This window comes from Phyllosticta citriasiana, assembly GCF_038021145.1.
Source record: "Phyllosticta citriasiana strain CBS 120426 chromosome Unknown IWZ02scaffold_8, whole genome shotgun sequence".
NCBI classification, from domain to species: Eukaryota; Fungi; Ascomycota; class Dothideomycetes; order Botryosphaeriales; family Phyllostictaceae; genus Phyllosticta; species Phyllosticta citriasiana.
In genome coordinates this window covers 997648-1024127 of record NW_027117285.1, presented here as the reverse complement: position 1 = coordinate 1024127, position 26480 = coordinate 997648, and the positions used below count along the sequence as shown (strand labels likewise).

At 55.0% G+C, this 26480-nt stretch overlaps 12 protein-coding genes and 1 non-coding gene across 13 annotated transcripts; 6 read left to right on the top strand and 7 right to left on the bottom strand.

Annotated features, from left to right (window-relative positions):
- Positions 1–659: 659 nt before the first annotated feature.
- On the top strand, positions 660–2233 carry IWZ02DRAFT_380047 (uncharacterized protein; the record flags this gene model as incomplete). The annotated part of the gene is made up of 4 exons (XM_066765083.1): positions 660–897; positions 945–1777; positions 1853–2014; positions 2075–2233. The coding sequence occupies 4 exons, from the start codon at positions 660–662 to the stop codon at positions 2231–2233; spliced, it is 1392 nt and encodes a 463-aa protein (XP_066621791.1).
- Positions 2234–2438: 205 nt separating this feature from the next.
- On the bottom strand, positions 2439–3957 carry IWZ02DRAFT_491520 (P-loop containing nucleoside triphosphate hydrolase protein; the record flags this gene model as incomplete). Its single annotated transcript, XM_066769750.1, has 3 exons — positions 2439–3094; positions 3150–3565; positions 3641–3957. The coding sequence occupies 3 exons, from the start codon at positions 3955–3957 to the stop codon at positions 2439–2441; spliced, it is 1389 nt and encodes a 462-aa protein (XP_066621790.1).
- Positions 3958–4272: 315 nt separating this feature from the next.
- IWZ02DRAFT_454570 (uncharacterized protein) lies at positions 4273–6993 on the bottom strand. Its single transcript, XM_066767733.1, has 14 exons — positions 6612–6993; positions 6481–6562; positions 6368–6430; positions 6180–6319; positions 6106–6123; positions 5987–6053; positions 5879–5939; positions 5727–5820; positions 5573–5675; positions 5426–5525; positions 4968–5376; positions 4847–4917; positions 4720–4791; positions 4273–4670 (listed from the first exon to the last, which is right to left on the bottom strand). The coding sequence occupies exons 1-14, from the start codon at positions 6650–6652 to the stop codon at positions 4594–4596; spliced, it is 1398 nt and encodes a 465-aa protein (XP_066621789.1). The 5' UTR covers positions 6653–6993; the 3' UTR covers positions 4273–4593.
- A 35-nt stretch (positions 6994–7028) lies between these two features.
- Positions 7029–7127, top strand: IWZ02DRAFT_t82. Its single transcript has one exon. It is a non-coding gene; the product is annotated as a tRNA-Leu (tRNA).
- A 286-nt stretch (positions 7128–7413) lies between these two features.
- Positions 7414–8692, bottom strand: IWZ02DRAFT_297341 (cathecol 1,2-dioxygenase). The gene is made up of 2 exons (XM_066763875.1): positions 7861–8692; positions 7414–7807 (listed from the first exon to the last, which is right to left on the bottom strand). The coding sequence occupies exons 1-2, from the start codon at positions 8577–8579 to the stop codon at positions 7537–7539; spliced, it is 990 nt and encodes a 329-aa protein (XP_066621788.1). The 5' UTR covers positions 8580–8692; the 3' UTR covers positions 7414–7536.
- A 153-nt stretch (positions 8693–8845) lies between these two features.
- Positions 8846–10041, bottom strand: IWZ02DRAFT_454565 (catabolic 3-dehydroquinase). Its single transcript, XM_066767732.1, has one exon. The coding sequence runs from the start codon at positions 9663–9665 to the stop codon at positions 9213–9215; it is 453 nt and encodes a 150-aa protein (XP_066621787.1). The 5' UTR covers positions 9666–10041; the 3' UTR covers positions 8846–9212.
- On the top strand, positions 10042–11871 carry IWZ02DRAFT_454560 (inositol monophosphatase). Its single transcript, XM_066767731.1, has 5 exons — positions 10042–10427; positions 10599–10650; positions 10755–11207; positions 11285–11488; positions 11660–11871. The coding sequence occupies exons 1-5, from the start codon at positions 10241–10243 to the stop codon at positions 11766–11768; spliced, it is 1005 nt and encodes a 334-aa protein (XP_066621786.1). The 5' UTR covers positions 10042–10240; the 3' UTR covers positions 11769–11871.
- Positions 11872–13684, bottom strand: IWZ02DRAFT_454557 (uncharacterized protein). The gene is made up of 4 exons (XM_066767730.1): positions 13541–13684; positions 13242–13487; positions 12485–13128; positions 11872–12262 (listed from the first exon to the last, which is right to left on the bottom strand). Exons 2-4 carry the CDS (start codon positions 13432–13434, stop codon positions 12107–12109), a joined length of 993 nt encoding a protein of 330 aa, XP_066621785.1. The 5' UTR covers positions 13435–13487; positions 13541–13684; the 3' UTR covers positions 11872–12106.
- Positions 13685–13749: 65 nt separating this feature from the next.
- On the top strand, positions 13750–16222 carry IWZ02DRAFT_454555 (general substrate transporter). The gene is made up of 6 exons (XM_066767729.1): positions 13750–14949; positions 15003–15079; positions 15167–15522; positions 15578–15677; positions 15728–15995; positions 16064–16222. Exons 1-6 carry the CDS (start codon positions 14128–14130, stop codon positions 16097–16099), a joined length of 1659 nt encoding a protein of 552 aa, XP_066621784.1. The 5' UTR covers positions 13750–14127; the 3' UTR covers positions 16100–16222.
- Positions 16223–16454: 232 nt separating this feature from the next.
- On the bottom strand, positions 16455–18008 carry IWZ02DRAFT_475865 (uncharacterized protein). The gene is made up of 2 exons (XM_066769021.1): positions 17004–18008; positions 16455–16895 (listed from the first exon to the last, which is right to left on the bottom strand). Exons 1-2 carry the CDS (start codon positions 17737–17739, stop codon positions 16540–16542), a joined length of 1092 nt encoding a protein of 363 aa, XP_066621783.1. The 5' UTR covers positions 17740–18008; the 3' UTR covers positions 16455–16539.
- Positions 18009–18674: 666 nt separating this feature from the next.
- On the top strand, positions 18675–20150 carry IWZ02DRAFT_470256 (xylose isomerase-like TIM barrel; the record flags this gene model as incomplete). Its single annotated transcript, XM_066768784.1, has 2 exons — positions 18675–19697; positions 20025–20150. 2 exons carry the CDS (start codon positions 18675–18677, stop codon positions 20148–20150), a joined length of 1149 nt encoding a protein of 382 aa, XP_066621782.1.
- Positions 20151–20215: 65 nt separating this feature from the next.
- IWZ02DRAFT_297092 (fungal-specific transcription factor domain-containing protein) lies at positions 20216–23168 on the bottom strand. The gene is made up of 2 exons (XM_066763874.1): positions 23062–23168; positions 20216–23005 (listed from the first exon to the last, which is right to left on the bottom strand). Exon 2 carries the CDS (start codon positions 22878–22880, stop codon positions 20460–20462), a length of 2421 nt encoding a protein of 806 aa, XP_066621781.1. The 5' UTR covers positions 22881–23005; positions 23062–23168; the 3' UTR covers positions 20216–20459.
- Positions 23169–23488: 320 nt separating this feature from the next.
- Positions 23489–26188, top strand: IWZ02DRAFT_434086 (uncharacterized protein; the record flags this gene model as incomplete). Its single annotated transcript, XM_066766339.1, has 1 exon — positions 23489–26188. One exon carries the CDS (start codon positions 23489–23491, stop codon positions 26186–26188), a length of 2700 nt encoding a protein of 899 aa, XP_066621780.1.
- Positions 26189–26480: the final 292 nt, after the last annotated feature.

Here is a 26480-nt window from a genome sequence, read left to right as displayed (position 1 = left end):
CGCAAAAGACCTTGGTTGAATTTAAACAGTCATCAAAAGCCGTCATCCCCCGCGTCCACCAGACAGACTTTCCGTTGTTTAAATGTCCTTGACGCAGCCTCGTGAGCATTCAACAGCTTCCATGCACCTCTAGTCCACTGGGCTGAGGTACAGGACCAAGAGTAAACATGACCTGTCCACCATGATCCCGGAATTTGCGCTAGCTACTCTCTTCTGGCCCTTTCCCTCGGCCTCTCAATAAATTGCGCTCCCTTCGAATCCAAACGTACTCATCTCCCACAACCGCATTTATCGATGCTCCGTGATAAGCTTTCACGCTTTCAGAGACCTTGCCTCATTCCCGACTCCTGCCGTCTCCACCCCCTGGCCGGCGGCGGGTTCGGAGGTGGCCGAGGCGGCGCGAGCGAACAAAGCCCATTCCGCCAATGAGGCCCAGTTGGGCCGCCCCGGACCGCCAACGTGAACCGCAGTTTGACGGCTGTATGACAGGGGCTCTTGGTTCCATATAACCTTCAGGCTATTCATATAAGCAACAGTCTTTTCTTGATTGCTCGTCTTTGCAATTTAAATATCCTGTCTTTCCGTTCCGTTGGTGGTGTGTTGTGTTCCGTTTCCGTCTTTGTCCCTCCGCTTGGTCAACAGTTTGCTTGCTTTCCGTCATGGGAGATCGAGAAGTGCAAAAGACGGTGTATGTTGGTACTTTTGTCCAATCCAAGTCCTTGCAAGAGCTGGATATTTGTGAAAAGGGGGCTGTCGGGGTAGATGAAAATGGAAGGATCGCTTTCACAGCGCGCAGTGTTGACCATCTGGAGACTGTCTTGAAGGAGCATGAGGGCTGGTCAGGCGCCAAGGTCATTAAGGGACAGGAGAATGACTTCTTCTTCCCTGGCTTCATAGGTATGATTGGCATGAGTATTCCAAATGCAACGACTGACGATCACCAGATACGCACATCCACGCCCCTCAATATCCAAATGCTGGCATCTTCGGAAAATCCACCCTACTCGACTGGCTCAACACCTACACCTTTCCTACCGAGACATCCTTTTCGTCCCTCTCAAAAGCCCGTCTAATCTATAACCGCGTTGTCCGCCGCACCCTTTCCCATGGCACCACCACCGCCGCCTATTACGCAACCATCCACGTTGCCTCAACCAACCTGCTGGCCTCAATATGCCTCTCCAATGGCCAACGCGCCTTCATCGGGCGCGTCTGCATGGACGCCGACCTCAGCCCGCCAACGTACCGGGATGCCTCGGCCGCAGACAGCATCGCATCGACGCTTGCGGTCATCAACCACATCCGGCAGCTAGACCCGTACGGCACGCTCATCGCCCCCATCATCACGCCGCGCTTCGCGCCCTCGTGCACCGCGCACGCCCTATCCCTCGTTGGCGAGCTCCAGCGCGAGCACAACCTCCTCGCCCAAACCCACATCTCGGAAAACCCGTCCGAAGTCGCGCTCGTGGCGTCGCTGTTCCCCAACGCGCCGTCCTACGCCGCCGTCTACGACGCCGCCGGCCTGCTCAACCCGCGCACCATCCTCGCCCACGCCGTGCACATGACGCCCGACGAGACGGCCCTGGTGCGCGACCGCGGCGCAAAGGTCTCGCATTGTCCTGTCAGCAACTCGGCTCTGACCAGCGGCGTGGCGCCCGTCCGCGCGCTGCTCGACCACGGCATCGACGTTGGTCTCGGCACGGACGTTAGCGGCGGGTATAGTCCCAGCGTCCTCGAAGCCGCGCGCCAGACTGTCCTCGTCTCGCGGCTGCGCAGCGTCATTGTTGCTGCGGACAGGGAGCGCGAGCAGCGGGAGAAGAAGAGGGAGGAGGAGAAGTCGGGAGAAGGCGAGACGGGCGGCAAAGATGACGCAGAGCACGCCAAACTGTCGACGGAAGAGGCGCTGTACCTGGCGACGCGGGGCGGCGCGCAGGTCGTCGGACTGGCCGATCGCATCGGCGCGTTCGAGGTTGGCATGGAGTGGGATGCGCAGATGATTGGGCTGGGGCCGCTCGTCGGAGGAGAAAAACCCGGCCAAGACGGCATCGAAGACACGGAGACGGTCGATGCCGAGTCGGCTGAGAGGGTGGAGGCATCGCCCGTGGATATCTTTGGGTGGGAGACTTGGGCCGAGAGAGTCGACAAGTGGGTTTTCAATGGCGATGATAGGAATACGCTGGCTGTGTGGGTTAAAGGGCGATTAGTGCACAAGAGGGAGGGCGTCGAGGTGTAGGTTCTGCTATTTGATTATTAGGAGTTTGAGCTAGTGCTTCAGAGACAGGTAGTCTCTCTGCGTGTCGCCCACAAAACTTCGTACACAACTAATGGAGACTCCTCATCGTTCAAACGAGGTTCATGGCAACGAGCCCATTCATCTATTAAAATGCTCGTAGCCTGTCTGCCTATCATGTCCACGCAACGCTCCCTCCAATCCCCCTTTATGCAAACATGTTGATCGTCTCCTTCTTCTTGGCCTGCACCTCCAGGATGGCGTCGACGTAGTGCTCGTGGATGATCTTGGACTGGCCGGAGCGCAGGGCAATCATGCCCGCCTCGACGCAGACGGCCTTGAGCTGGGCGCCGCCAAACTCGTCCGTGCTGCGCGCCAACTCGCCCCAGTTGACATTGTCGTCGACGGCCATCTTGCGGCTGTGAATGCGCAGAATCTGGGCGCGCGCCTCCTCGTTGGGCAGAGGGAACTCGATCTTGCGGTCCAGACGCCCCGAACGCAGCAGGGCCGGGTCAAGCACGTCGACGCGGTTGGTGGCCGCGAGCACCTTGACGCGGTCGTCCGATGCGAAGCCGTCGAGCTGGTTCAGCAGCTCCAACATAGTTCGCTGCACTTCTCTGTCTCCCGACTTTTCCGAGTCGAAACGCTTGGTGCCGACGGCGTCGAGTTCGTCGATGAAGATGATGGACGGCGCCTTTTCTTTGGCAAGGGCGAAGCAGTCCCGGACCAGCTTGGCACCATCTCCGATGAACATTTGCACAAGCTGAGGGCCAGCGAGCTTCAGGAAGGTTGCGTCGGTTTGGGCAGCGCAAGCTCTGGCGAGCAGAGTCTTGCCGGTTCCCGGGGGTCCGTACATAAGAGCACCTGTTTCCGACCAGTCAGATAGAGTCGTGATTCTGCAAAATCCGCATCCACTTACCCTTTGGCGCCTTGATCCCAATCTTCTTGAACCGTTCAGCCTCCTTCATTGGCCACACGACTGCCTCCACCAGCTCCTCAATCTGCTTATCCAAGCCTCCAACGTCCGTGTACTTTTCCGTCGGCTTCTCGTCCACCTCCATGGCCTTGACTCTGCTGTCGTACTCTGCCGGCAGGGTATCCAAAACCAAGTAGGAATCTTTGTTGACACCGATGAGGTCACCGGGCTTGAGCTTTTCGTGGTCCACAAGACCGATGAGGGGAAGGAATATGGTCTGACGGGTCGATGTCTTGATGACGGCGGACTTGCCCACGCGCGTAGCGTCGAGGTCGATGTTAGCCCCCTCCTCAGCAGCTTCCGCGGCGACATCGAGATCAAGAATCTCAACAACGTTGCCGACGAGATAGGGAAGTTGTCTGTGGGGAGATGGTTAGCGGGAGCTAGGAGCGTGCCGCGGAGCGACCAGCCAGTGCCACCGATGATGACGTTACCTGTTGTTCTCAATCTTGTCCATGTTGTCCTTGATCTTCTCGTGCATGGTTGCCTTTTCGTGTGTTAACCGTTGAAACTCGCTCTTCATGATGCGCATGTCGTTTTCGAGAAGCCGCCTTCTCGCGATGATGTCGCGCGTGCTCAGGCCCAGAATCTCCGCGTCCAGAACGTCATCCTCTTTTGAATCTTCCGCGTCCTTCATGTCGGCATCACCGTTCTGGTTGCCCTTGCCGCCGTCCTTGTCCTTGTCGCCATCCTTCTTGCCCTCGTCCTTGCCGGAGCGCTCAATGTCGTCGAGGTCCTCTAGTGTAGACATGGTGGCGTAGAGGCGTCGGTAAAGTAGGTTGGAAGCCTTTGCAAGTGTGTCGTTCCGACCGAGCTGTCGATGAGATTTGGAGGCGTTTGGGGATGTGACAAATGGCGGAGGTGGGGAGGGTGAGAGGTTGACAGTTGGATGCTGATGGTTGCTGGTGGATGGAAGCTCCCCGGCACTGGCATGGCGCTAGCGGTCCACGGTGATTATGTCATCATGCTCCGGTCCGAATGTTTATCAACGCTCAAAAGCTGCACTACTACGACGTCGACGACTGACTCTCAAATGGAATGTCGCAGAGTGAAAGAGATTCAGGACCTGCCATTAAAATCATGCTGTTGGCTGAGTTTGAAATGTAGAGGCGCAGTGCGGCAAATGTTCCTGCTACTCCCCCCATCGCTCACTGCATTCTTTTTCTTGTGTGAACACTATATAGATATGGACAAGACTAACAAGTGCCAGCAGACTAGGTAAGTATCGCCCTCGTAAAGCACTGAAGATGTATCTTCATCAAGCAAGTTCGGTCACGATTTCGACCTTTGTCGCACCACAAGCCGACAACTATCCATACTCGTGTCCTTTCGACTTATCTGTACTGTATCCATGCGACCTTGTTCTTGAATCCATGGCCGTCATCTCTTACAATTGCCAATGCATAAGACCCTGGTTCGGAAAATGGAGGCCCCTGTACCGCGCGAGAAAATCATCGTTGTTGACTGCACATGTGGTCAATTCTCGCTCACCAATTCTGATTCTGAAACTCACTGTAGCCACCACACATTCTGCGCTGGCCGGTAAAGGCCGACCGACCATGGAGGACGCGCCAGTTGTCGAATACTGTGCCAGGGTCAGCCAGATTGAAAGAAGCAAAGTAAAATGATAGGAGTCGTACTCAGTGGCCGTCCGGGCTTGAGCTGCTCCCAGTACTCATTCGTGGGACTCTTTATCAGTTCGTTCCATCTCCTTTGCATCATCAGCCAAGGCTCGTACCAGCATGCTGCAGACGAACTTACCTGGCCGAGAGGTACCAATGAGTGAATTTCTCCAACGGCGGTTGTAGTCCATCTCGATCGTAGTTGTTCCATCGAATTTGGACCAGCTGGTGTCCTTTGTGTATGAATGCGGGATAAGCCTCCTGAGGGAAAAAGCTTTTTCCTTCATTACCGCTGGCGTGGCTGTAGAACTTGACCCGCGACATGACTTCGTAGTATGTGCTTTTAGTCTTCCACAGGTCCATGGCAGCCTTGAAACCATCGACGAGTAGCGAGACGCCGCCCTCGCCCCCTTCATGGGAAAGCAGGTGGAACATTTGCAGGCGTGCCGGGTCCGTGAAGTACGTCGTGTCTGTGTGAGCGTCGAGCCCGAGGTTGGTGTACGCGGTGTCGTTCGAAGCCATGTCAGCCGTAAAATCCCAGAAGCCACCTGCGTTTGTGTTAGTAAAATTGACGGCCGGCAAAGGAAGAGCTTGTACCGTAGTGAGTGGGTCGTATGAAGGAGATTCTTTCGAGGAGTTCTTGAGTTGCCTCGGGCGTGACTGGGCAGCCGTCGACATAGCAAAAGCCGTATCGTTTCTGTGCATCATCAGCCCTGTCTCTGCATCAGAAAATTCCTTGCTTACAATCAGGTAGGTCCATTCTTTGACACCTTCATCGGAGGCCATGACCTTGTCGTAGGCCACCATTGGCGGGTTTTGCTTTATTTCGAATCCCCAAAGTTTCGGCCTGGACAAAAAGTCAGTGCATGAGCAGAATGCTTGACGTGGATGTTCTCACTCGTGGTCGCCTTGTCTTGCTGCATCTTGGTGTTCAGGCGACAGTCTTGCAATAAGTGCATCTTTCGTGAACGTGCTCTCATGGCCATCGCTAACTGCAAGTTATATGAGCCGCCATCCAAACAGCGTCGATGGAGCGCATTTGGCTCTTACAGAGCACGCATATTTCATTCTCGGTTACTTCGGCCTTTATTATGAACAGCTTCTCCGGAATCTGTAATCAATCAGAGGAGAATCGGGCAAGTAAAACTTAGGTCTCACCGAGAAAGTGTCAATTTCACGCTGCTTTGTGATTGGATGGACGCAATCCATGCATTGGCAGTTGTCCCTGGAAAACTTAATTTCTGTCCTTGGTCGAGTCCGGTCCGGATTGGCATTACCTTAACCATACAGGAGGACTTTGTGGATCAGTTTCTGGCTTGTAAAAACGAGGGGCAGGATACAGCAGGCTTACATGGCACGGATGGTCTGGTCTCCCTGGCGATCGAAGCCAGTGAATTCCAACTTGCCGCGTGCACCGCCGCTGGCCGGGATGAATTCAAACCTTTGGATTGCGTTCGGATCCGGTCTGCGGGCATGAAGGAGCGGGTGGAACTCAATCCGTCAGGCTTGAGCTGATGGTGGGATTCTCTGCAAACTTACCGGTTCCGATTTCTTTGCTGCTTTGCGCACGTTTGGGGCTGGCTTATTTCCTTCTTGTTCGCGCTGGAACCGCGTCAAAATGCAAGAAATGCAGCGAGCTCGAGCTGACATACAAGAGTCTGATACGTAGCTTCCAACGCGTCCCAGGCGTAAGATCGCCTGAGCTGCAGCTGTGGCGCTGAAGCAATCGCGGTCCTAGAGATAAATTAGATTGGAAGCGCAGGAGAGGGATGAAAAGACTCGCCGGTAACCAAGCGCGGATGGCTTGACCGCGCGCCGTATCATGTTGGGTTTGCCAATGTTTCCGTCAAGTCGTGGGTGAGGCACGGCAGCGGACAAGTCAACAGTCGGAGGTTACTGTACCACCCCACACCCCGTACAAAGCTAGCCAAAAATGGTCTAGTGCACCGTGTCCTTACTGCGACCCTGACAGCCGAAGGAAACACGCCGTTTATCCGTGTGTGCGACAGAAGGTGTTGTTTCGCTGGCACGCTAGCCGCGCCATGAGCTCGAACTCGAACTCGAACTCGATCAAGTCCTCGAGGCCAATCGACGTGCCTGTTTGGACGGTGCCTTAAATTTGAGAGATATATAACGATTGTTGACCGCCTTCCTCTCAACACAAGCGCAGCTGCTTAGAAGCAGCTTCTGAACCGATGCCGGTGAGGTGGCCGAGTTGGTTATGGCGCCAGGTTAAGGTTACCTTAATATCTGCTTCCTGGTGGGGCAACCCGCGCGAGTTCGAGTCTCGTCCTCATCATTATCTTTTTGTCTTTTGAAACCATCGTTTTGTGGTTGTTGAGAGGCTGGGAGGCTGGTGTTGAAAAATTGATGCAGTCCGTGCGTTGCGCGTGGCCCGAGCGGGCGGCACGGCACGAGAGTCCGCCGGCCACGAGTCGTTCTTGCCTTGGAAGTCTCACCATCCAAGGTCTGTTTTGCCTTGGGCCTTCAAGACTCGTCGCGACAGTTTGGCGCTCCCAAGAAATGAAGAATGGGCATCCCTTTGTTTGAGCGAGGTAGTAACAGATGATTTGCACCAACTTTCTGGAGGATTCCCAAACGATGAGGGTTAAGCTCTCATTTTATATTCGATCCTCTGCTCAACGTAAATCGTTACAGTTACATCATAAACTGCATCTCTATACCTACCAGTGAATCGAACTACAGCCTCAATCCACGTCTGGCACAGGCAAGCCATTGTACATTTTCATGTGACGTCCCTGGGCCTCCATGGCCTCCATGGCCTTCTTCTCGCGCAGTTCCGCCGCCTCCTTATCCGACACCAGCACAAAGTCGTACGTGATGAGCTTGCCGCCCTCGGGAAAGCCGTACTGCTCGGCCTGCTCTTTGGTCACCGTGCCCAGGTCGATCAAGAGCGTCTCTTTGACGCCAAATACGGCGTCGGACGTCTCGTAGGGGTCGTTGCGGAGGTACAATGCACTGTAGTTCAGACAGTCAGCAGATTGAAGGCGGGTGAGCAGTGGGAAACTTGCGTGATTAGATGGTCGTAGCCCTCCTTTGCAAACATGAAATGCATGTGGCTCGGGCGGTACGGATGCCTCTTCAACACCTTCAACAGCTTGCCGACCGGCCCGTCGTGCGGGATGGGGTAGGGTACGGGCACAATGGCCTTGAACCAAAACAAGCCGTCGTCGTCGCTGCGCAGTATCGCGCGTCCGTCTGGCCCTTCGCGCCCTGCGTACTGCACGTCGTAGAAACCTTTCGAGTCTGTTTCCCAGACGTCAATCTTGACGTTGGAAATGGGACGGCCCGCGGTGTCCTTGACGGTGCAGAGCACTAGACAGGGCTCCCCTTGGGGATCGTGTGAAATGGTGCTGCCACCGGGCTCTTCGTGGGCATCGTGGGTGTGGAACGGGCCAAGCACGGTACCCTCAGTGCTGGCCGGCGGCTTGGGGTGGTCGATCGAGTCGATGAGGAGGGAGAGGCCGAGTATGTCGGACAGCAGAATGTACTCTTGCCGCACGTCGCTGCAGATTTTGCCAACCTCGGTCAGGAATTGGAGGCCCGTCATCCATTCATTGGTGCTGAGGCGCGTCTCACGCGCAAAGTCGTGGAGGTGTACGACGGCGCGCTCGATGATATACTTGAGGCGTGGGTCCGGGGCGCGCGAGTTGATGAGGTGGACATTTTCAGTAATGTTGTCGATTGTCAAGTCTTTGAGAGGCGGAATGTCGACGGCCGAGGGATCCATGTTGTAGAATGGCGAACGGCAGCACGGATTTGGCAACTTCTGAGCGAGCTCAATTGTATATCAATCGGATATAAGTAGCTGGAGAGATCGGACATGGCATTGATTTATCACCTGCAGCAGGACGCGTACTAGGTAGACGTAGAGGCTGTTTTGACCCCGCGATCGCCCTCCCCGCACATGGCACTTGGTTCGGCGAGAGTGGTCGGTGTGTGCAAGTATGGTTGAATATGACTGGCATGGGTCCACTTGGGCCGGACGGAGAGTGCAAAAGTCAAATGATGATGAGAGGACGTCGGGGGATGATAAATGCTGATGAATTGAATGGTCCAATGGCGACCGACGTGCAAATCTGGGGGGCCAGGCGCGCCAACCCTGCCGGAAGGGTTCCGCTCTAGCCTCTCCCCCCCTCACTGCCCGAATAACCCGCCGACGAGATGTTTGGTAATGACAGCCATGGTCACAATTACACGAGTGGGAGCTCAAATGCTCTAAGTTTCTATCTGGCACGGATGGTTGAAGGTTTCCAAGTGGTCTGGCGTCTAGAAGCTTGAAAGCTCTCCGTTTGCTTTCAGACGACGTAGACGTCGACGTTTGCTTGGCATCAAGCCTGGCATTCCTCATCCCACGACCACTCTACAACCTGCTCTTGACCTTCAGATGCTTCGCCGCAAACTCGATCGCCGCAGTATATCCATATGTTCCCAACCCACAAATCACTGCTTCCGCCTTGTCGCTGAGATAACTGTGATGGCGAAACGGCTCTCTCTTGTGGACGTTTGAGATGTGCACCTCTACAAAGGGCACGTCGATTCCCGTCAGCGCGTCTCTCAGCGCGACACTGGTATGCGTCAGGGCTCCAGGATTGATGACGACGGCGTCAATTTTTCCACGGGCCTCGTGAATCCGGTCGATGATGGCGCCCTCCCAGTTGGATTGGTAATCTTCGACCTCGACTGCGAGTCCTGCAGCCTGCTGTTTCGCAAGGTTGACCACGTCGCTCAATGTGGTACTTCCATAAATGTGCGGCTCGCGTGTTCCCAGGAGGTTGAGGTTGGGCCCGTTGATGAGGAGAATGCGCTTGGCCATGGCTGATGCGAGTCGTTGAGGAGTCGCTTCACAAGGAGCGGATTGGTAATGCTTGACCGGTGGGTGGTCGTATGTTTGTTGTTTGAAGAGTCGCGAGAGCTGGTTTCAAACACGACCTGCGGACATGGCGACGAAAAGCATCTCGCCGACAGCACATCCCCACGATCCAGGGAAAACATTCATCCCAGAATGGAATGAATTCCGACAATCTCATGATTGTCTGAGAGGTCTTGAAGAAGAGGGAATCCAAGCGAAGGAGCAACCGAGCACGCCCTTGACATGTCGAGTCGACTCCTGAAGCATTGTTGCATGATGGTCCACTCCGAGCATGTTTTAGAGATGGCGAAGCAGCTTTATCTAAAGCCTTGCACGGGCTCTTTGGCGGCCATCAGAGCGCCGCGGGACATGTCCGGCGGACTGTGCGCTTTGTGGCGGTCAGATGCGGGTCAGGACGTCTATTCGAGCTGCGTACCAAGCAGGGGAACAGCTATAACCGAAGCGACAATGACTGCAAGGGCTCTCTTCGTCTTATCAAGCCCCCTCCAGCTACCCTTCACGGCTCACAAGACATCAACATGACAGCAATCGAAGTCGAACAGGCAGAGCTGGACGAGATTTATGCCTTTGCCGTGCAGCTGGGCAAAGATGCTGGCAAAATGCTGCTCGAAGCGGCCATGTCGAGGTGCTCGGCTGGAAGACCGGAAGAGAAGGAACATGTGGAGAAGATGAACGCCGTCGACCTGGTGACTCAAACGGACGAAGGTATGTCGTGATCGTTGTCTCGATCTGGTAGTCGATGCTTGCAAAAGAAATGGCTTTGATGCACAACTCCATGTGTTGGTCGTTCCGACAAGAAGAAAGATGCAGCCTGGAAGCCATGCCTCGGCATATACCCGTTTTACTTGCTGCTTTTGTTGCTAAGTGCTCGAGCAGATGTCGAAGCATTTATCAAAAAGAGCATTGTTAAGGAATACCCCTCTCACAAGTCAGTCGCAGCTTCATGTCACCTTTGTGACCCGCCAAAACACAAGACTCCCAAAAACTCGCCAAAACACAAGACTCCCAAAAACTCACCAAACCACTCTCCAGATTCATTGGCGAAGAAACCTACTCCAAAGGCGCATCAAAAGACTACCTAGTCGACAAGTCGCCCACATGGATCATCGACCCGCTCGATGGAACGGTCAACTACATCCACCTTTTCCCCATGTTCTGCGTCAGCATCGGCTTCGTGGTTGAGCACAAGCCGACCATTGGCGTCATCTACGCGCCATTTCTCAACCAACTCTTCACGGCGTGCCGCGGACGCGGTGCCTGGTTCAACGAGACGCAGCAGCTGCCGCTGATGCGCAACCCGGTGCCGCCAATGCCGGCCAATGCGCCCTCGGGCTGCGTGCTGAGCTGCGAGTGGGGCAAGGACCGGCGTGACCGCCCCGACGGCAACATGTGGCGCAAAGTTGAGAGCTTTGTGAATCTGGCGGCCGAGAGAGGCGGCCGAGGTGGCAAGGGGGGAATGGTGCACGGCGTCAGGAGTTTGGGGAGGTGAGTAGAGGCCGATTTCGAGAGGCCTTCCTGTTCCGATTGTTTGCTGTGCGTGGCTGTGGCTGACTTTTGATAAGCGCAACACTGGACCTGGCGTATTGCGCCATGGGCTCGTTTGATATCTGGTGGGAGGGCGGCTGTTGGGAATGGGACGTTGCAGCTGGCATTTGCATTTTGTTGGAAGCGGGTGGGTTGGTCACGACGGCCAATCCACCTGCAGACCCTGCCACCGCGCCCATTGAGGAAGTTCGATTGGGGAGCAGGTTGTACTTGGCTGTGAGGTAAGTGACGACTCCTCCCACATCCACTTTGAGAAGAAAGAAAAAAAAGCAGACATGGCGAGCCTTTACCTGCTCGGACACCAACCTGCTGGTGGAGAAGCGTCAACTGGCAGGGCACTGGAGAAAGAGTGGATTTATTGATTCTTTGACGAGGAAGCTGACGTTTATCAGACCCGCAGGGCCGTCCGAGAGCGAGAGTGGCAGACAGAGCCAGGAGCGCACTGTCCGAGAAGTGTGGAAGCGGGTCAGGGAACTGGACTATAACCGACCAGGTGCATAAGCAGAACACGTCGGATTCTGTAAGCATAGGATTGCATCTGCTAAACAGCAGACAGGCAGGTTAGCCGTACCATCAGGCGTCATCATCTAGAAATTCGCATCAATTCTATCTATACGAAATGTGCAGAATTTGTGCAGGTCGTCCCGACTGGTTGTGTCTAGAATTAACTGTCGCCTCGCTTCTTCAAGTATGCGTCACGGAGAAAGTCGTCGCGCTTGTTGTGCGCGGGCTACCCAAAAAAAGAAAAAAGAAAAAGGATGCCGAATTTCGCTGGTCAACTTTGCGGGTTGTTGACGAGGAGGACAAGCAGCTTCCAGAGACCTCTTCCAGCCCCATATTCAATGGCCGTTTGCCCCGTCGACTCCATTGGACCCATCCACTCCGTTGGATCCATTACCAGCCGTCTTGCTCGACCCGGCGAGCTTGGCAGCTATGACGGCCTTGACCTTCTCCACGGGGAGCTCGGCCAAAGCCTTGCCAGTCCAATACTTATCCTGCTGTTTGTCAGAAGACGGTGGCTTGCTGACATCTGGGGAAAAGCTCAGATCCGGGGCCCTAACACGGCACAGCCCAGTGGAGCCTCTGCGGGGAACCTGGGGAAAGGCTGGAAGCTTGCCCACAGGACTGCCCAGCAACGGACCGAGTCGAGTGCGCCACGCCAGGAAGGGCGAGCCTGAATGGTGCCATTTCTTGGCTGCATGGAAATTTCAACGTACCTGCTCTAGACCCTGGTAAATCATTGCTTCAGTTCCCAGTATGATTTGCCAGCCTTCTCGCTGAGCTATCTCGGCAATCTCAGTCCAAGGACTAGGGTGGTAGCACATTTCGAGTATGGCGCCCTTTTGCGGCTTTTGCAAAATTGTTTCGAGCACTGCGCGAGCCTGTCTTTCTGTGACAGTAATGGGAGGAAAGTTGGGAACGCAGGCGACGATTGCGCCTGGTGCTTCGAGCGCTTCGGCTTGCTCCACCGTCTCCACGTGCACTAGACCGTCGCCAAACCCACGCTCTTGACACTCGCTTATGACGGCTTGGACCTCACTGGCGTCGCGGTTCACCAGGTAAATTTGGGTCGCCTGCATAAACTTGCGCAGAGCGTAGACGGCGGAGCGGGCCGCGCCGCCGCCGCCTACAACGAGACCCGGGCGGCCATGGTAGACTGTTGCAGGCGAAGCGACGTTTTGAACAAAGGCATCGCGGATGCCAATGACGTCCGTGTTGGTGCCCGTGTAGATGCGCCGGCCTGTGTTGGGGTCGGTGCGGATGAAGAGCGTGTTGCAGGCGCCCACATCCTTGCCTTCGGGTGTGACAGCGTCGAGGTGCTTGAGAATGGCCACCTTATGGGGCATGGTGACCGAGGCGCCTAGGCGGTGTTACCAAATGGAAGGCCTTTTGGTTTGCCAATTCCTTTACCAAGGCCGGGGCACCTTCCGCTTTACATGAACAAGATACGAGATTGCAGCTTGACCTACATACCGTAGAATTTGGGGTCTTTGATTCTCTCGAGAAAATCGGCCATGTCGGTCGAGTCGAGTGGTAATTGTGACCAATTCAGGCCAAGGTCGTCGTAGACAGTTTGGTGCAGCAACGGGGACATGGAATGGGCAATCGGATGCCCAAAGAGGTAGCCATGACGCTCAAGATGGTCAGGAATGGGAGTGATCGTCATGTTGGCTGTACTGCAGAAGAACAATCAAGAGCGAGAAGAGGATATCAAGAATGCTGCGAGGCAGTTTAGCGGGTGCGATTGCGCCTAGAAAAAGGGCCCGACAAACCCAGAAGCTAGGGAGACGGTGGAATCTGGCACAGCAAGCAGCAAAAGGATTCAGCCGCGTATAACTAGTTTCAAGAAGGTTGACAGGTTGGATCCTGGGGAGTAGCACTGGTCAGCATTCGCCAATCGCTTGGCTCGGGTAGAGAATGACGGTGGATGAGGCAAGCGACATAGGCAGGGGGGGGGGGTTTTTCTTTCATCCTCGGAAAACCCACCTCCGACACCGCTTCCACCCTCTCCAACTCGTCTTTTTCCCCACAAACATGCATCATGCGCTCCAGATGGCCGAAAGGGCGCCGCGCAGACGACGCTCTGGCCCACACTCGCTGCCCTGGGCTATTCCCCGGCGCCGCACGTGGGTCCGCCGCCAGGAAGAACACGCTCAACCTACTCAGTCTTCAACTCACTGGCCTTGGGATAAAAAAGACTCTGTGCTCCCCGCTCCAGCTCACCCAGTCCACTCGTTGACTCATTTTCCTCGTCCTCCGCAAGACCTCTGTCCACCCTGGCGCCAACTACGAAACTTTGTTGAGTCTTTGAGAAAAAAAGAAAAAAAAAAAAAGAAAAAAAAAGTCTTTCTAGGCCACCATGGCCATCCTCAAAGTCGTCGAGGACCGCCCTACGCCGTCCGCCGTCTACAACTGGCGCGTCTATGCATTGGCTGCCGTTGCTTCCTTTGCATCATGCATGATTGGATACGACAGCTCCTTCATTGGCACCACCCTGAGCCTCTCCTCCTTCGAGTCTGAATTCGGACTGGACAAGATGAGCTCCTCGCGCCTGGCCTTGGTCCAGGAAAACATCGTCTCCGTCTTCCAGGCCGGCGCATTCTTCGGATCCCTCTTCGCCTATGTCAGCAGCTACTACTTCGGTCGCAAGATCTCGCTCCAGATTTTCTCGCTCGTCTTCGTCGTTGGTTCCGCTTTGATGCTCGGCGCCAACGGTGACCGAGGCCTCGGGCTAATTTACGCTGGACGCGTCCTCGCTGGCATTGGTACTGGCGGCGCGTCCAACATGACGCCCATCTACATCTCCGAACTCGCCCCGCCTGCTGTTCGCGGTCGTTTGGTTGGAATCTACGAGGTCGGCTGGCAGATTGGCGGTCTCGTCGGCTTCTGGATCAACTATGGCCTGACCGAGACCATGGCCCCGAGTCATAAGCAATGGCTGATTCCGTTTGCCATTCAGCTCATTCCTGGTGGTCTACTTTTCTTCGGCGCTTTGTGGCTCAAGGAGTCGCCCAGATGGCTGTTCTCTCAGTACAGGAGGGACGAAGCGTTGAAAAACCTTTGCTGGATTCGCAATCTTCCTGCCGATGATGTGTACATGATTGAAGAAGTCACTTATATTGAGAACGCCATTGAGGAGCAACGCGCCAATCTTGGTCGTGGTTTCTGGAAGCCATTCCAGGTAAGCTTAGATCAGTCGCATGTGAGCCGCTCTGTACTGACACTTTGTTCGAGGCTGTTGGCCGCTCGCGCTCAATTCAGTGGCGCTTTATTCTTGGTGGATCACTTTTCATGTGGCAAAATGGATCTGGGTAATGCCCTCTTTGCTCCTCTTCTCTTCCATCTCTCCCCAAATGACAACCCCTTCATTTAGCTTTTACTAACACTTGATGACTTAGAATCAACGCCATTAATTACTACAGCCCAACGGTCTTCAAATCCATTGGTTTGACAGGGAAAAACTCGTCATTTTTGACAACTGGAATCTTTGGCGTCGTCAAGACGGTCGTGACCTTCATCTGGCTCTTCTTCCTCATCGACAACGTTGGACGACGCAACATGCTGCTCATCGGTGCAACTGGCGGCAGTCTTTGCATGTGGTTCATTGGTGCCTATATCAAGGTGGCCAATGTTAGCAGCAACACCGCAACTGAGAATGTTGGGAAAGGATTGGACGGTGGTGGCATTGCAGCCATCTTCTTCTTCTATCTTTGGACTGTCTTCTACACGCCTTCTTGGAACGGAACTCCGTGGGGTAAGTTGGAACAAATGATTAACTGTTTCAGATCAACGGCTGACAACGCGGCTAGTTTACAACTCTGAAATGTTCCCACAAGAGGTTCGCTCCCTTGGTCAAGCTTCCGCCGCTGCAAACAACTGGCTCTGGAACTTCATCATTTCCCGCTTCACGTAGGTTGCCCCCACCAACCCAGAAGAACCGACGCTGACAAAATCCACAGAGCCCAAATGTTCCTCAAGATGGAATATGGCGTTTACTTCTTTTTCGCCAGCCTAATGATCTTTTCCGTTGTCTACGTCTGGTTCCTCGTGCCAGAAACAAAGGCTGTCCCGCTCGAGTTCATGGACAGACTGTTCGAGATCAAGCCAGTCCGCAAGGCCAACGCCGTTGTCATGGATGAGCTGCGAGATACCGACGAGAGGCTGCGTCAGGAAGTGGAAGGCACAGGACTCTCGGTGCATAAGCCGGGGGAAAAGTATATCGAGAAGGTGCGCGACGAAGATTGAAAAACAATCACCGCTACGATTTTGACGCAAAATTGACGTTGATGAAATAGGAAGGGGGATCCAGCTCGGAAGAGCTGGGAGAGTGACGATATGTGTACAGTTGATTTTGTTTCATACTTTGGCATGATAGACATAGCCGACCTCTGTAAAGCAGCGCGGCCTTCACGACATGAAATGTACAAAAATCCATTCAAAAGCGAACGACAAAGCTTGAACGTTCCAGTGGCCAGTGAGCAAGCCGAAGAAGCTTTGCTGTGCTTCTAAGTCGTTAGCGCACGGACGACTACTGTCCCTCCTAATGGAAGCACCATGAGTGGCTCTACAGCCTTCTGTCACAGGCCCTTAGAATAGTATGGAGGTCTCATGTCTCTTCCCCTGGAGATTTAGTGGGGACTGCTATTCTCCAACCACAGCAAGGCGATGATACATCTTGTTCACACGTAAGAAACACAAAGCTCTATTAGGAATGCTGACATTGAACAAGTCTCAAGCCTTGGGCGTATAATTCTCACTATCCCAGAATCTCTCAAAGCATGCTACGGACTTCCACAGTCCTGTCCAGTCCCCTGGATGCCAACGCTTTCTTGATGGCCACAGCAACTTTGACGGCAGAGAGACCATCCGCACCTGTGCATCGCGCTTTCCCTTCCCCTCTCAGGACGCTGACGAGATTCTCCACTTGCAAATCGAACGGTGCCTTCATCTCCGCCTCAGATAGCAGAGTGTCAAGAGCAATCGTTTTCTCAGTAAGCGGGCTAGACCACGACTTGTCCACGGCCGGGGTATACGACGTCATGCGCAGATCCGGAACGCTCAACGAGGCGTCGGTGGCCAGAACACGGTAAAAGTCTCTCCCCGTGCGTGGGATGAGCGGGTTTTCGCCTGCAATCACATAATCAATGATGACAAGGTCCATTTCGTCACTTTGCGGTCCCAAGCGCCGTCATCCACCATGGAAAGGACACGTAGAGAAGGGTTGTCGACACTTACCCGTGCCCATCTCGAACCCATGCCCGCTGACAACGGCATCACAACACACAAACGTCCCCACGACCCCACTCTCAAACCGCAGCAGCACGGCTGCTCCCTCATCCGCCTCATAGCCCCTCGTCTTCGCCGTCTCCTCGGCGCTGACGCGCTCAACCGGACCAAACAGGTACTGCAGCACATCAACATCATGGATCAAGTTGATCCAGACGGCGCCAGCGCTGCGGCGCCAGTCGGCCGGCGGGTCGAAGTATGCCGGCGGCTTGAACAGCGTCCAGAGGCCGGACACGGCGATGACCCGGCCGAGCTGGCCCGACGCAATGATGCGCTGGGCTGCCGTGACGAAGGGGTTGAAGCGTCGGTGGTGCCCCGTGAATAGGTGCAGTTTGAGTCGTTCTGCGTGGCGGACGAGTGCTTCGCCGCTGGCAATGTCGATCGAGAGCGGCTTTTCGCACACGACGTGGATTCCGGCATTCAGTAGCTCTGTCGACACGGCCACGTGTGTGTGGTTGGGAGTGCACACAATGGCGGCCACTGGCTTATCCCGGGACGAGACCATTTCCTGAATTGAAGGGTAAAGTGGGACGCCCAGGTCCGAGGCCACCGTGGCCGCCGCCGGATTTGGGTCTACGATGCAGGCGAGCGCGGTCGAAGTGTTGGAGATGACCGACTGGGCGTGGCGTGGGCCTATCAGCCCAGTCCCCACAACGGCGACTGGAATTGGCGTTTGTGAAGCCATCTTCAGGGGGTTGCAAAAACCCTTGCTCGAAAAGATACGGACAGGCAGATGATGTCTCTGTGTATCTATTCCCAGTAAAAGCCAAAAGTCTTAGGGCGGCCCAAGTGGGCAAGTGCGTGGAGTTGAGATTTTGCGGACTCCACGGGCGGGAATTGCAGTGATTGCTCAGCTCTGTTATATTTGCACCGTGGGGAACGCAGTGATCATCTTTAGGACTCCCATTCCCTCAGAGCACTTCGTGCATTGGAGGCGGGGCCGCGAGGTGATCATGAAGGAGTACCTAGGTAGCGCAACTGGACCCGTGCGGACCGGCAACCGACGCGAGGCACCCGGGGACCGACAAGGGAGTGACGAGTTGGGCTGGCGGGCGGGAGAATCTTTAACCCTCGACCTCAACTCTAACGACGACATCGGGTGCGTGGCGCCTGTAACCAACCACTGCACACGCAGCGCGATGACATTTTCCCTGACTTTGGAATCTCTGCTTGCTTGCTTCTGGATGACGGCCTTGTGGGTTCAGCGGAGTAATGATTGTCAGGCTGCTCCTGCCAGCCGGAACGGCCCAAGATGCACATTCCGCTGAGCTCGTGTCTGGACAGCTCCCCTTTGGCCCAGCTATATCTCTCAGCTCTTTCGCCTCTGGGCTGACGAAGGTGAAGGCCTCTTGATTTGTCGATCGAGAGCCAGAGCAAAAAGAAGTACTTTGGCCTCTTTTTCTATTCAGCCAGGCCGGCCAGGCACCACGTCTCGAAAACCATCGAGCTGTTTGAAAAAACTCCCATCCAACGCACTCCTTCAGAACCACCCGACGTCCAAACATTCCGCCGGCACATAATCGAGAATAAGAAGATCCACTTCTTCGACCCTCTCCACCTCTTCATCCACCGATCATCACTGCTCTATCAGTCAACGATTACGATTGCGAATCACCAACCATGCCGTGTCACGCCGCCATATCGAGCATGTCGCTCGGCCGCGCCTGGGTGCACTCTCTGACCGCCAAACTGGACCAATGCGCGGCCCACGGGATAAAAGGAATCGAATTTTTCTACGAGGACCTCGAGTACCTGGCGCGCGAATTCCCCGGCGGCGCGACTGCCGCCAACCAACTGCGCGCTGCCATGCTGATCCGCCAGTGGTGCGACGTGCGCGGCATCACCATCATCTGCCTGCAGCCATTCATGCACTACGAAGGGCTGCGAGACCGCAACGAGCACGCATCCCGAATCGAGCAGATGCGGCTGTGGATCCGGCTGGCCAAGTTGCTGGAGACGGATCTGATAGCGATTCCGTCGTCGTTCCTGCCGGCCACGCAGGTGTCGGGCGACGTGGCCCTCATTGTCGAGGACCTGCGCGAGGTCGCCGACATGGGCGCCCGCGAGTATCCCCCGATGCGCTTCTGCTACGAGGCCCTCGGCTGGGGCACCCACGTCGACACGTGGGAGCAGAGCTGGGACGTGGTCAAGCGCGTCGACAGACCAAACTTCGGCCTCTGCCTCGACACATTCAACATTGCCGCGCGCATCTACGCGGACCCGGCGGCCGAAGGCGGCAAGACGCCCAACGCCGACGCTGCCGTGCGCGCCTCGATGCAGCGCCTCGTCGCCGACGTCGACGTGCGCAAGCTGTTCATGCTGCAGCTGGTCGACGCCGAGAGGCTCGTCACCCCGCTGCGGGAAGGCCACGAGTTCTACAACGCCGACCAGCCCGCCCGCATGAGCTGGTCCCGGAACTGCCGCCTCTTCTACGGCGAGAAGGACGAGGGTGCCTATTTGCCCGCCAAAGAGATAGCCGAAGCCATCATCCACGGTCTCAAGTACGAGGGCTGGGTCAGTGCCGAGCTGTTCAACCGCTGCATGGCGTACGAGGACCCAGACACGCCCATGAAGCTGGCGCAGAGGGCCGCCGTGTCGTGGAAGAAGTTTGTGCGGGACTTGGGCATCGAGGATGGCGACGCGGTAAGGCCTATGTACAATCACTTCTCAGAGCCTCATCATCGGTTGTGATTCGGAGGGTTGGCAAGCAAGCGTTGAATTTTTTTTTTTTTTTTTTTAAGATACCACATGAAGCAAGTGCTTTTGAATTCTTGCCTGCTATGCTCTCCTTGCCCGTCATGTCTACTGCTATGCGTGCTCGCGACCATTTGAAAATGCCAGGAGTTTGCCTGAGAGATTCTCCTGCCCGCTTCATGCTCAAGAAAAACAAGCGATGCATCCGAACCAACTTCCTGTGATGCCAAAAGAGACTCGATGCAAAATGACCCGATGCAAAACCTGGAACGGTAGGATGCGGTCACTCGGCCTGCACAGCTCCACAGGTCCCAAAAGCCAGAACAAATATCTGGCAACTCCAGCCGGCTCAATCGTGAGCTTGCAACACTGATTGATTGGGACACAGAAGAAGTGTGTTGATGCGTATGAATTGGGGGTTGGAGATGAGCAGCGTCTGATTGTCGAGGAGCGAGGTGGTGGTGAGCAATGAGGTCCGCAATGGAGGTGTGATGGAGAGTTTTCAAGCCCGACGAGCAGCCACCCCGGTCCTTGACTACACTGCAGTTTGAGAGTGTCCCAATTTTCTGCATGGAGGGCTGTGGGCGCCACCACTCCTCTCATCAACCCTGAACCCAGTAAGCTCGAATACCACGAATACGCGAGGCTCTTGATGTTGTTGTATGTTGAGTCGAATCGATTTTCTTTCATCTAGTTTCAACCGGCGTCATGTCACGTCGACTCAGATGGTCTTCTCTGGTCGCCGCCTGGAGGTTCCAGAATGCCGGCGTGCGAAGTATTGCTGCGTCCGACAAACGACCCAAACACTGCGTCCAGACCGCTGTATTCCGGCGTCAAGACGTCGGACAGACTCATGTCAGGGGCAAAGCCCAGATTCTGTAAGAATTGTGGCTGTCGATCCAAACGCTCCGGTCCCTCGAGGGTGGCGAGCTCGTCAAACAGCGCGTCGAGGTCGTTTGGGCTCGCTGCGGTGAAGCGCTCCATGCTGGCAGGCTGGTCGTTGTTGATGTTGACTGTGGGCTGCTTGTCCGGCGGGGCGAATGACTGAATCGTATTGCGGCGCGTTGGAAAGCCCGTCTGCTGATGGACGTTGCCGAGGACTTGGGTGTATTCAGGGCTCATGAGGTCGACGGAGTTGTTCTTTAGAGTAAAGGACTGCGGGCTGTACGAGGCGGATATGGATGTCTGGTTCTGTGAGGCGGGAGAGGGGTATGGAAACGTATGCGACGTCGACGAAATGGCGCTCAAGGTTGAGTTGTTTGCGGCCGAGGCTTGGGCGTTGTTGCCCCTGGGGCTTGTTCGTGGCTTCTCGTAACTTCTCCAGAGGCCTCTGTAGTTGGTTAAGAGCGAAGTCCACTTACTTCTAATTTCCGATGGAAGGGTTTCGAACGCGCCGCTCCGTCCAGCCAAGCTTATCATGGGACTAAAGATGGGAAGCATCGCCGGAGTGCCGAATGCGTTTGCGTATCTGAGCAAGGTCTCGACAACTGCTTCGACAGGTACTGCAGTGGGAACGGCAAAGGCCATGCTAGCCAAAAGGTAAATCAGTCGGAGACCAAAAAGTGTCGGAGTGGGAGCCGGAAGCTGTTGGTTCGAGTATACGGCCTTGAGGGATGGAGGTATGCTGGAAATCCACTGCTGCAGGTGCATTGATGCGGCATGACCATCCAGTGAGCCTCTTAGGACGTCGTTGATGATGGTTAGAATCCTGACAATGTTGTTGAAGGTGCTGATGGTGTGGACAGGGCTACGATTGTATTGAGCTGGGTTCGAGGTGCTTGGTTTGAAGTCAGGGCAGCCCACCCATGGATGCCATTCCTCCAGGCCATCTTCAGCAAGAAGGCCCACGCGGGTGACATGCTCCCTTTTTAAAATTGGCTCTCGACCCAGGTGCGCCGATACAATTGTGTCCAGCGCGAAACATGCCAGAAACACGTGCCTCTCCCGGGGATCCCGTTCTTCTGAAAACGGAAAATTTTCTGTCCGTTGAGTGCTACTGTGCAGGCCGAGGAGCATTCCTATGCGAATAGCATATCCAATCTGGAGCCAAGCTGCTCGTGACCGATCTGCTCCAATGTTGACCAGAGCGAGTAGTAAGAGTGCCTTGACGTGGCCTATTTCATGAGTCCCTTGCTCAACGGGGATCAAGTCTCTGGCTGCGTTGTAGATGTCGTTGGGTTGTAAATAGGAGCTGTCTTTTGTTGGTTCCGGTTGGGTGTTGTTTGAACTTGCAGCATACTCCTGGACTGATGCGATGGCAAGAATTGCCCATAGCTCAGCGTGGTCCCCTGTCCCCGTCCCTCTTGAGCTCAAGTCGAGACCCTCCTCTGGATAGGAGTAGGATATCTTGAGTATGTCGTGCTTTTCGGCGACAGGAAACCAGCTGTGGGTATATGCAAAATAAACGTCAAAGAGTCTCCACAGGTTGGATGGCAACCTAAGTTTGGTGGGACTGGCGGGCGACAAGGACGATCTGATTTCGAACCCCTGATACTTGCTCGGCGACCCCAGATGCGAGGCTCCATCACCAAAGTTTTTGGGAGCTGCAGGGTTCAAAGACAAACTCTGCGTCGTCACATTGGGCGATTGAACAGAGTTATGGGCAGCAAAATCATCATCATCTGGCTTTTCGTCGTCTGGCGATGTCGGCGAAAGGGGTCTGTCGGCGTCAGGGACCACATCTGTGCCAGACAAGACCTTGTCGATGTTCTTGCAAAAGCTGCTTCTTCTCCATTTTCTATGCAGCTTATTAGAGTCGTCACTGTCTTTGCCAAGGAGGAGGGCGCGGCCGTCGGACTGGTTGAGAAAAGATACCAAAGCATCCTCAGCTTCTGGGTCTTTTGAAAAGGTCCAGGCCAGGGCTAGCTCCAGGGTTCGTATGTATCCGGGCTGAATGCCACGCTTTTTGGGGTTGGCCGTGTAGGAGCAGTTGCGGTTTGAAGATGCGCAGGTAAAACAAATGGGCTGGATGCCATCGCACTTTTCGCGAGCAGCTCGACACTGATCGCAGGCTCTTGAGACACGCTGTCGTTTGGCGGGCGCTGGGTTTTCTTGTCTCGCTTGTGCATCCGTGGGTCCGGCGGCATTGGTGCCTTTCCTTTTCCCTCTCTCGACACCGTCAGTGCCTGCCATGGTGCACCTGCGATACAACTGTAATGACAGGCGCCAAGAACATGCGGTTGCAACTGCGGAAGTTTGCTGTGGTATGGCCTTGTACCCAGCTTTTCAGAAGTGGGCGGCTGGCAGAATGTTGAACGCTGTTGAACTGGGTCAGCAAGATTTGTTTGGGCGCAATTGGAGACGGGAGACTCACCATTTGGCTGAGAAGAGTGGGCATCACGGGGATCGTGGAGAGTCGGGGTCAGTTTTGCTGTGGTGATTCCATCATGCGGGGTGAGGAGTGGAGACCTGGGGAAGTTGGTCGGGCCGTTGTGCACCTCCCACTCCCCCCCAGCGGCTATTGTCTTATCCACCCACTCACCTCGACATCTCGCGCCTCGATTTCCCTTTTCTCCCTGCATTGCACATCTTCCTGGCAGGCCTCGCGTCTGTGCCATCACCAAGGCCCATTCAATGCTCCATACGAACTCTTGCCCTGCCGAAGGCCCCATCTTACTTCCCACCTGACCACACACTGGCCGCCTTCTGTTACGCCAGACTCGAAATGAGGCCGTAGACAAGGCCTGTGGAAATCCGACCTCGCGCACAAGTTTCCGACTCTCTCAACCTGCCTCATCACCATGGACGCCGTCGGCATAGGCTCCAAGCGACTGCACCCAGCAACATTGAGCAACGAACTTCCAAAAAAGAAATGCGTCAGACTGCATCATCACCACCCGCCAATGCATCGACAGATTCCTCAAGAACCTGGTCTACATGAACACGTTGCCGACGACGACGGCCAAGCAAAGTCCCGCCATGTGCCTGGCAGCAGACCCCCGAGTACTCCTCCAGAGGCTCTCCAGGACCAGACGCCGCCCGCCGCGTCGACATCTTTCTCTCCGGATGCCTCAATCGTTCTCGTGGGCTTCCGTGGAACCGGAAAATCTACCTTGGCAGTTATCGCTTCTCGTGCCTACCAAAGACGAGTCATTGACGTCGACCAAGCCTTTAACGATGCAACTGGAGAAAGCGGCTCCAGCTATAGGAAAAGACATGGCGCCGCCCAGCATGGCTTACGATATTTGCAAATTATGAAGTCACTGTTCGAGGCCTATGAGAAAGAGAGCATCCTCATCTGTAGCATGAGCTCGATGGAACAAAATGTTCAAAAGTACCTCCAGCAATACGCGGCAACGCATCCCGTCATCCACGTTGTCAGAGATTCGCAAAGCATTCAAGATTACCTCGGAATCTCAGATAGTGCGAGATTCCAAAACATTCTCCGCGCTGCAGAGGAAGTCATGAGGTCCTGCTCCAGTTTTGAGTTTTACAACGCACCCTCCCAATTACCATCCCTCCCACATGGTGACCTCCATACGGGACCACCAAAAGCTGTTGCGGACTCTCATTCCGCTCGATTCTCTCTTCCACCATTCCTTGCGCTCAAGAACGTGGAAACGCACTTCTTGAAATTCATCTCACTAGTAACCCCTGGAGCTGTATCACATCATATGGATCCCTCTCTTTCCGGTATTGCTGCCCACCTGCGGCCCTGGACATACGCTGCCTCCGTCCGATTCTCTGAACTTGAGGCTATCTCTGACCTGGATGCCCTGACGGTGGGCGCTGATGCCCTGGAGATTGTGCTGGACGAGAAGTATTGGGAATACACGGATCGACAACGGAGTCAAGAACTCACAAAATCTCTTTCAAAAGCCATTTCGCGGGCTCGGAGCGGCAGCACTTCGCTCCCCATCCTCTTCCACGTCGACCCACTCATTCTCAGACACGACGCTAGTTGGTATTTTCGGATTGTTGGCTTGATTCTAACCATGTGCCCCGAATACATCACCTTTGACATTGGACAAACAAGCATGCAGAAGGGCGGCTGCATCGCCCTTGAGGGGATTGTCAAAACGAAAAAAAAGGCAGTGCTCATTGGGCATGTCGGCGAACACGACATTCAAGGAAGACCATGGGGTGATGAGAGCTTGATCGAAGCCTACAAACGGGCTCAAGACTATGGATGCGATATGGTCCGGTTCACGAAGCCTGGTGAATCATTGGACGACACATTCGCCATTCATGAGTTTACCCGTGAACTTGAACGTCTACCGGGTCCCAAACTGCCGGTCATTGCGTACGCGACCCATGAACGTGGGCGGACCTCTGCATGTTTCAACCGGATTCTCACCCAAGTTACAACAAATGCGAACGAGGCGAATCGCCTTTGGGCTAGCGAGGGCATAGTGGCGAAAGCTCCTCCTGTAATTAGTGCCAAGTCCGCCACTCGCGCACTATACAGCAGTTTTGTCCTTGATCCTTTGCGATTCTACATTGTGGGGGCAAGCGCAAACTACAGTTTATCGCCAGCCATGCACAATGCGGCGTACAGCGCCTTGGGCCTACCACACTCCTATGAAATCCATCAAGTTGCAGAGCTGAAAGGCATTGGGCCCCTCATCAGAGGCGAGTACTTTGGAGGCTCAAGCATTAGCCAGCCGTTCAAAGTCGAAATCATGGACCACCTGGACGAACTAAGCCCGCATGCACGAGCCATTGGCGCAGTCAACACCGTTCTTCCAGTGCGTCGGCTCTGCAAGGATGGCAAAATTCCTAGAGCGGTTGAGTTATTTGCCGAACGCAGCGTGGCGGGCCCAGTATTAAAGCTCTACGGCGAGAACACTGACTGGATCGGCATCACCGCTTGCATCAGCAAGGGCCTTTCTCCTGCGAATGCCGTCGGACCTTCAACGACGGCCTTGATCATTGGAGCAGGCGGCATGGCAAGGGCTGCCGTCTACGCGCTCATCCACATGGGCGTGCGAACTATCTTCATCTACAACCGGACGGAGAGCAATGCCCGGCGCCTCGCCGAGCACTTCTTCAAAAATTCTGGTGACTCTAGGTTTTGTAGATACCACTTCTTGCAGTCTGTCGACGAACCGTGGCCTAAGAGCCACGGCTATCCCACAATCGTCGTCTCATGCATCCCGACGCACGCTGTGGGCGACTCGCCGGCGCCCTACTTCACGCTGCCGCAGCAATGGATGGGATCCAAGACGGGCGGCGTCGTGCTTGAGCTTGGCTACAAGACACTCAACACGCCGCTGCTGCAACAGATTCGCGCCGCAAGCCATCGCAACTGGGTTGTCATGGACGGTCTGGATCTGCTTCCCGAACAAGGCTTCGCTCAATTTGAGTTGTTCACCGGGCGGAGGGCACCGCGCAGACTGATGCGTTACGAGGTATTGAAGTGCTACATTGAGAGGATGAGCGAAAACGATGAGGCGCTCGATTTGGTGAAAAGGCGCTCGTTGGAGGTCAACTCATGGTGAGCCATGGTCGAATCAGTCCGAAGTTTTGGAGTTTGCATGACTTGAATAGGGTCTTCGTCTTTTCGCTCTCCTGCTCAAAGCGGCGGAAGAGTGTTGTCAAAATTGTCCCTGGTCGTTGAAAACGGATACTTCTCATTGCTACGTTCTGGAGATACTCGAATGCTTCTTGCCACCATGTCTCTAAGATTCTCGAAGACCCCTCGTCACTACGCCGGCTAGGCGTTTGAGCGCTTTTTCCCCACTTGCTGTAAGCCTCCGCATACTACGTCTTGCTTCTTTCGGCAAGGGAGAT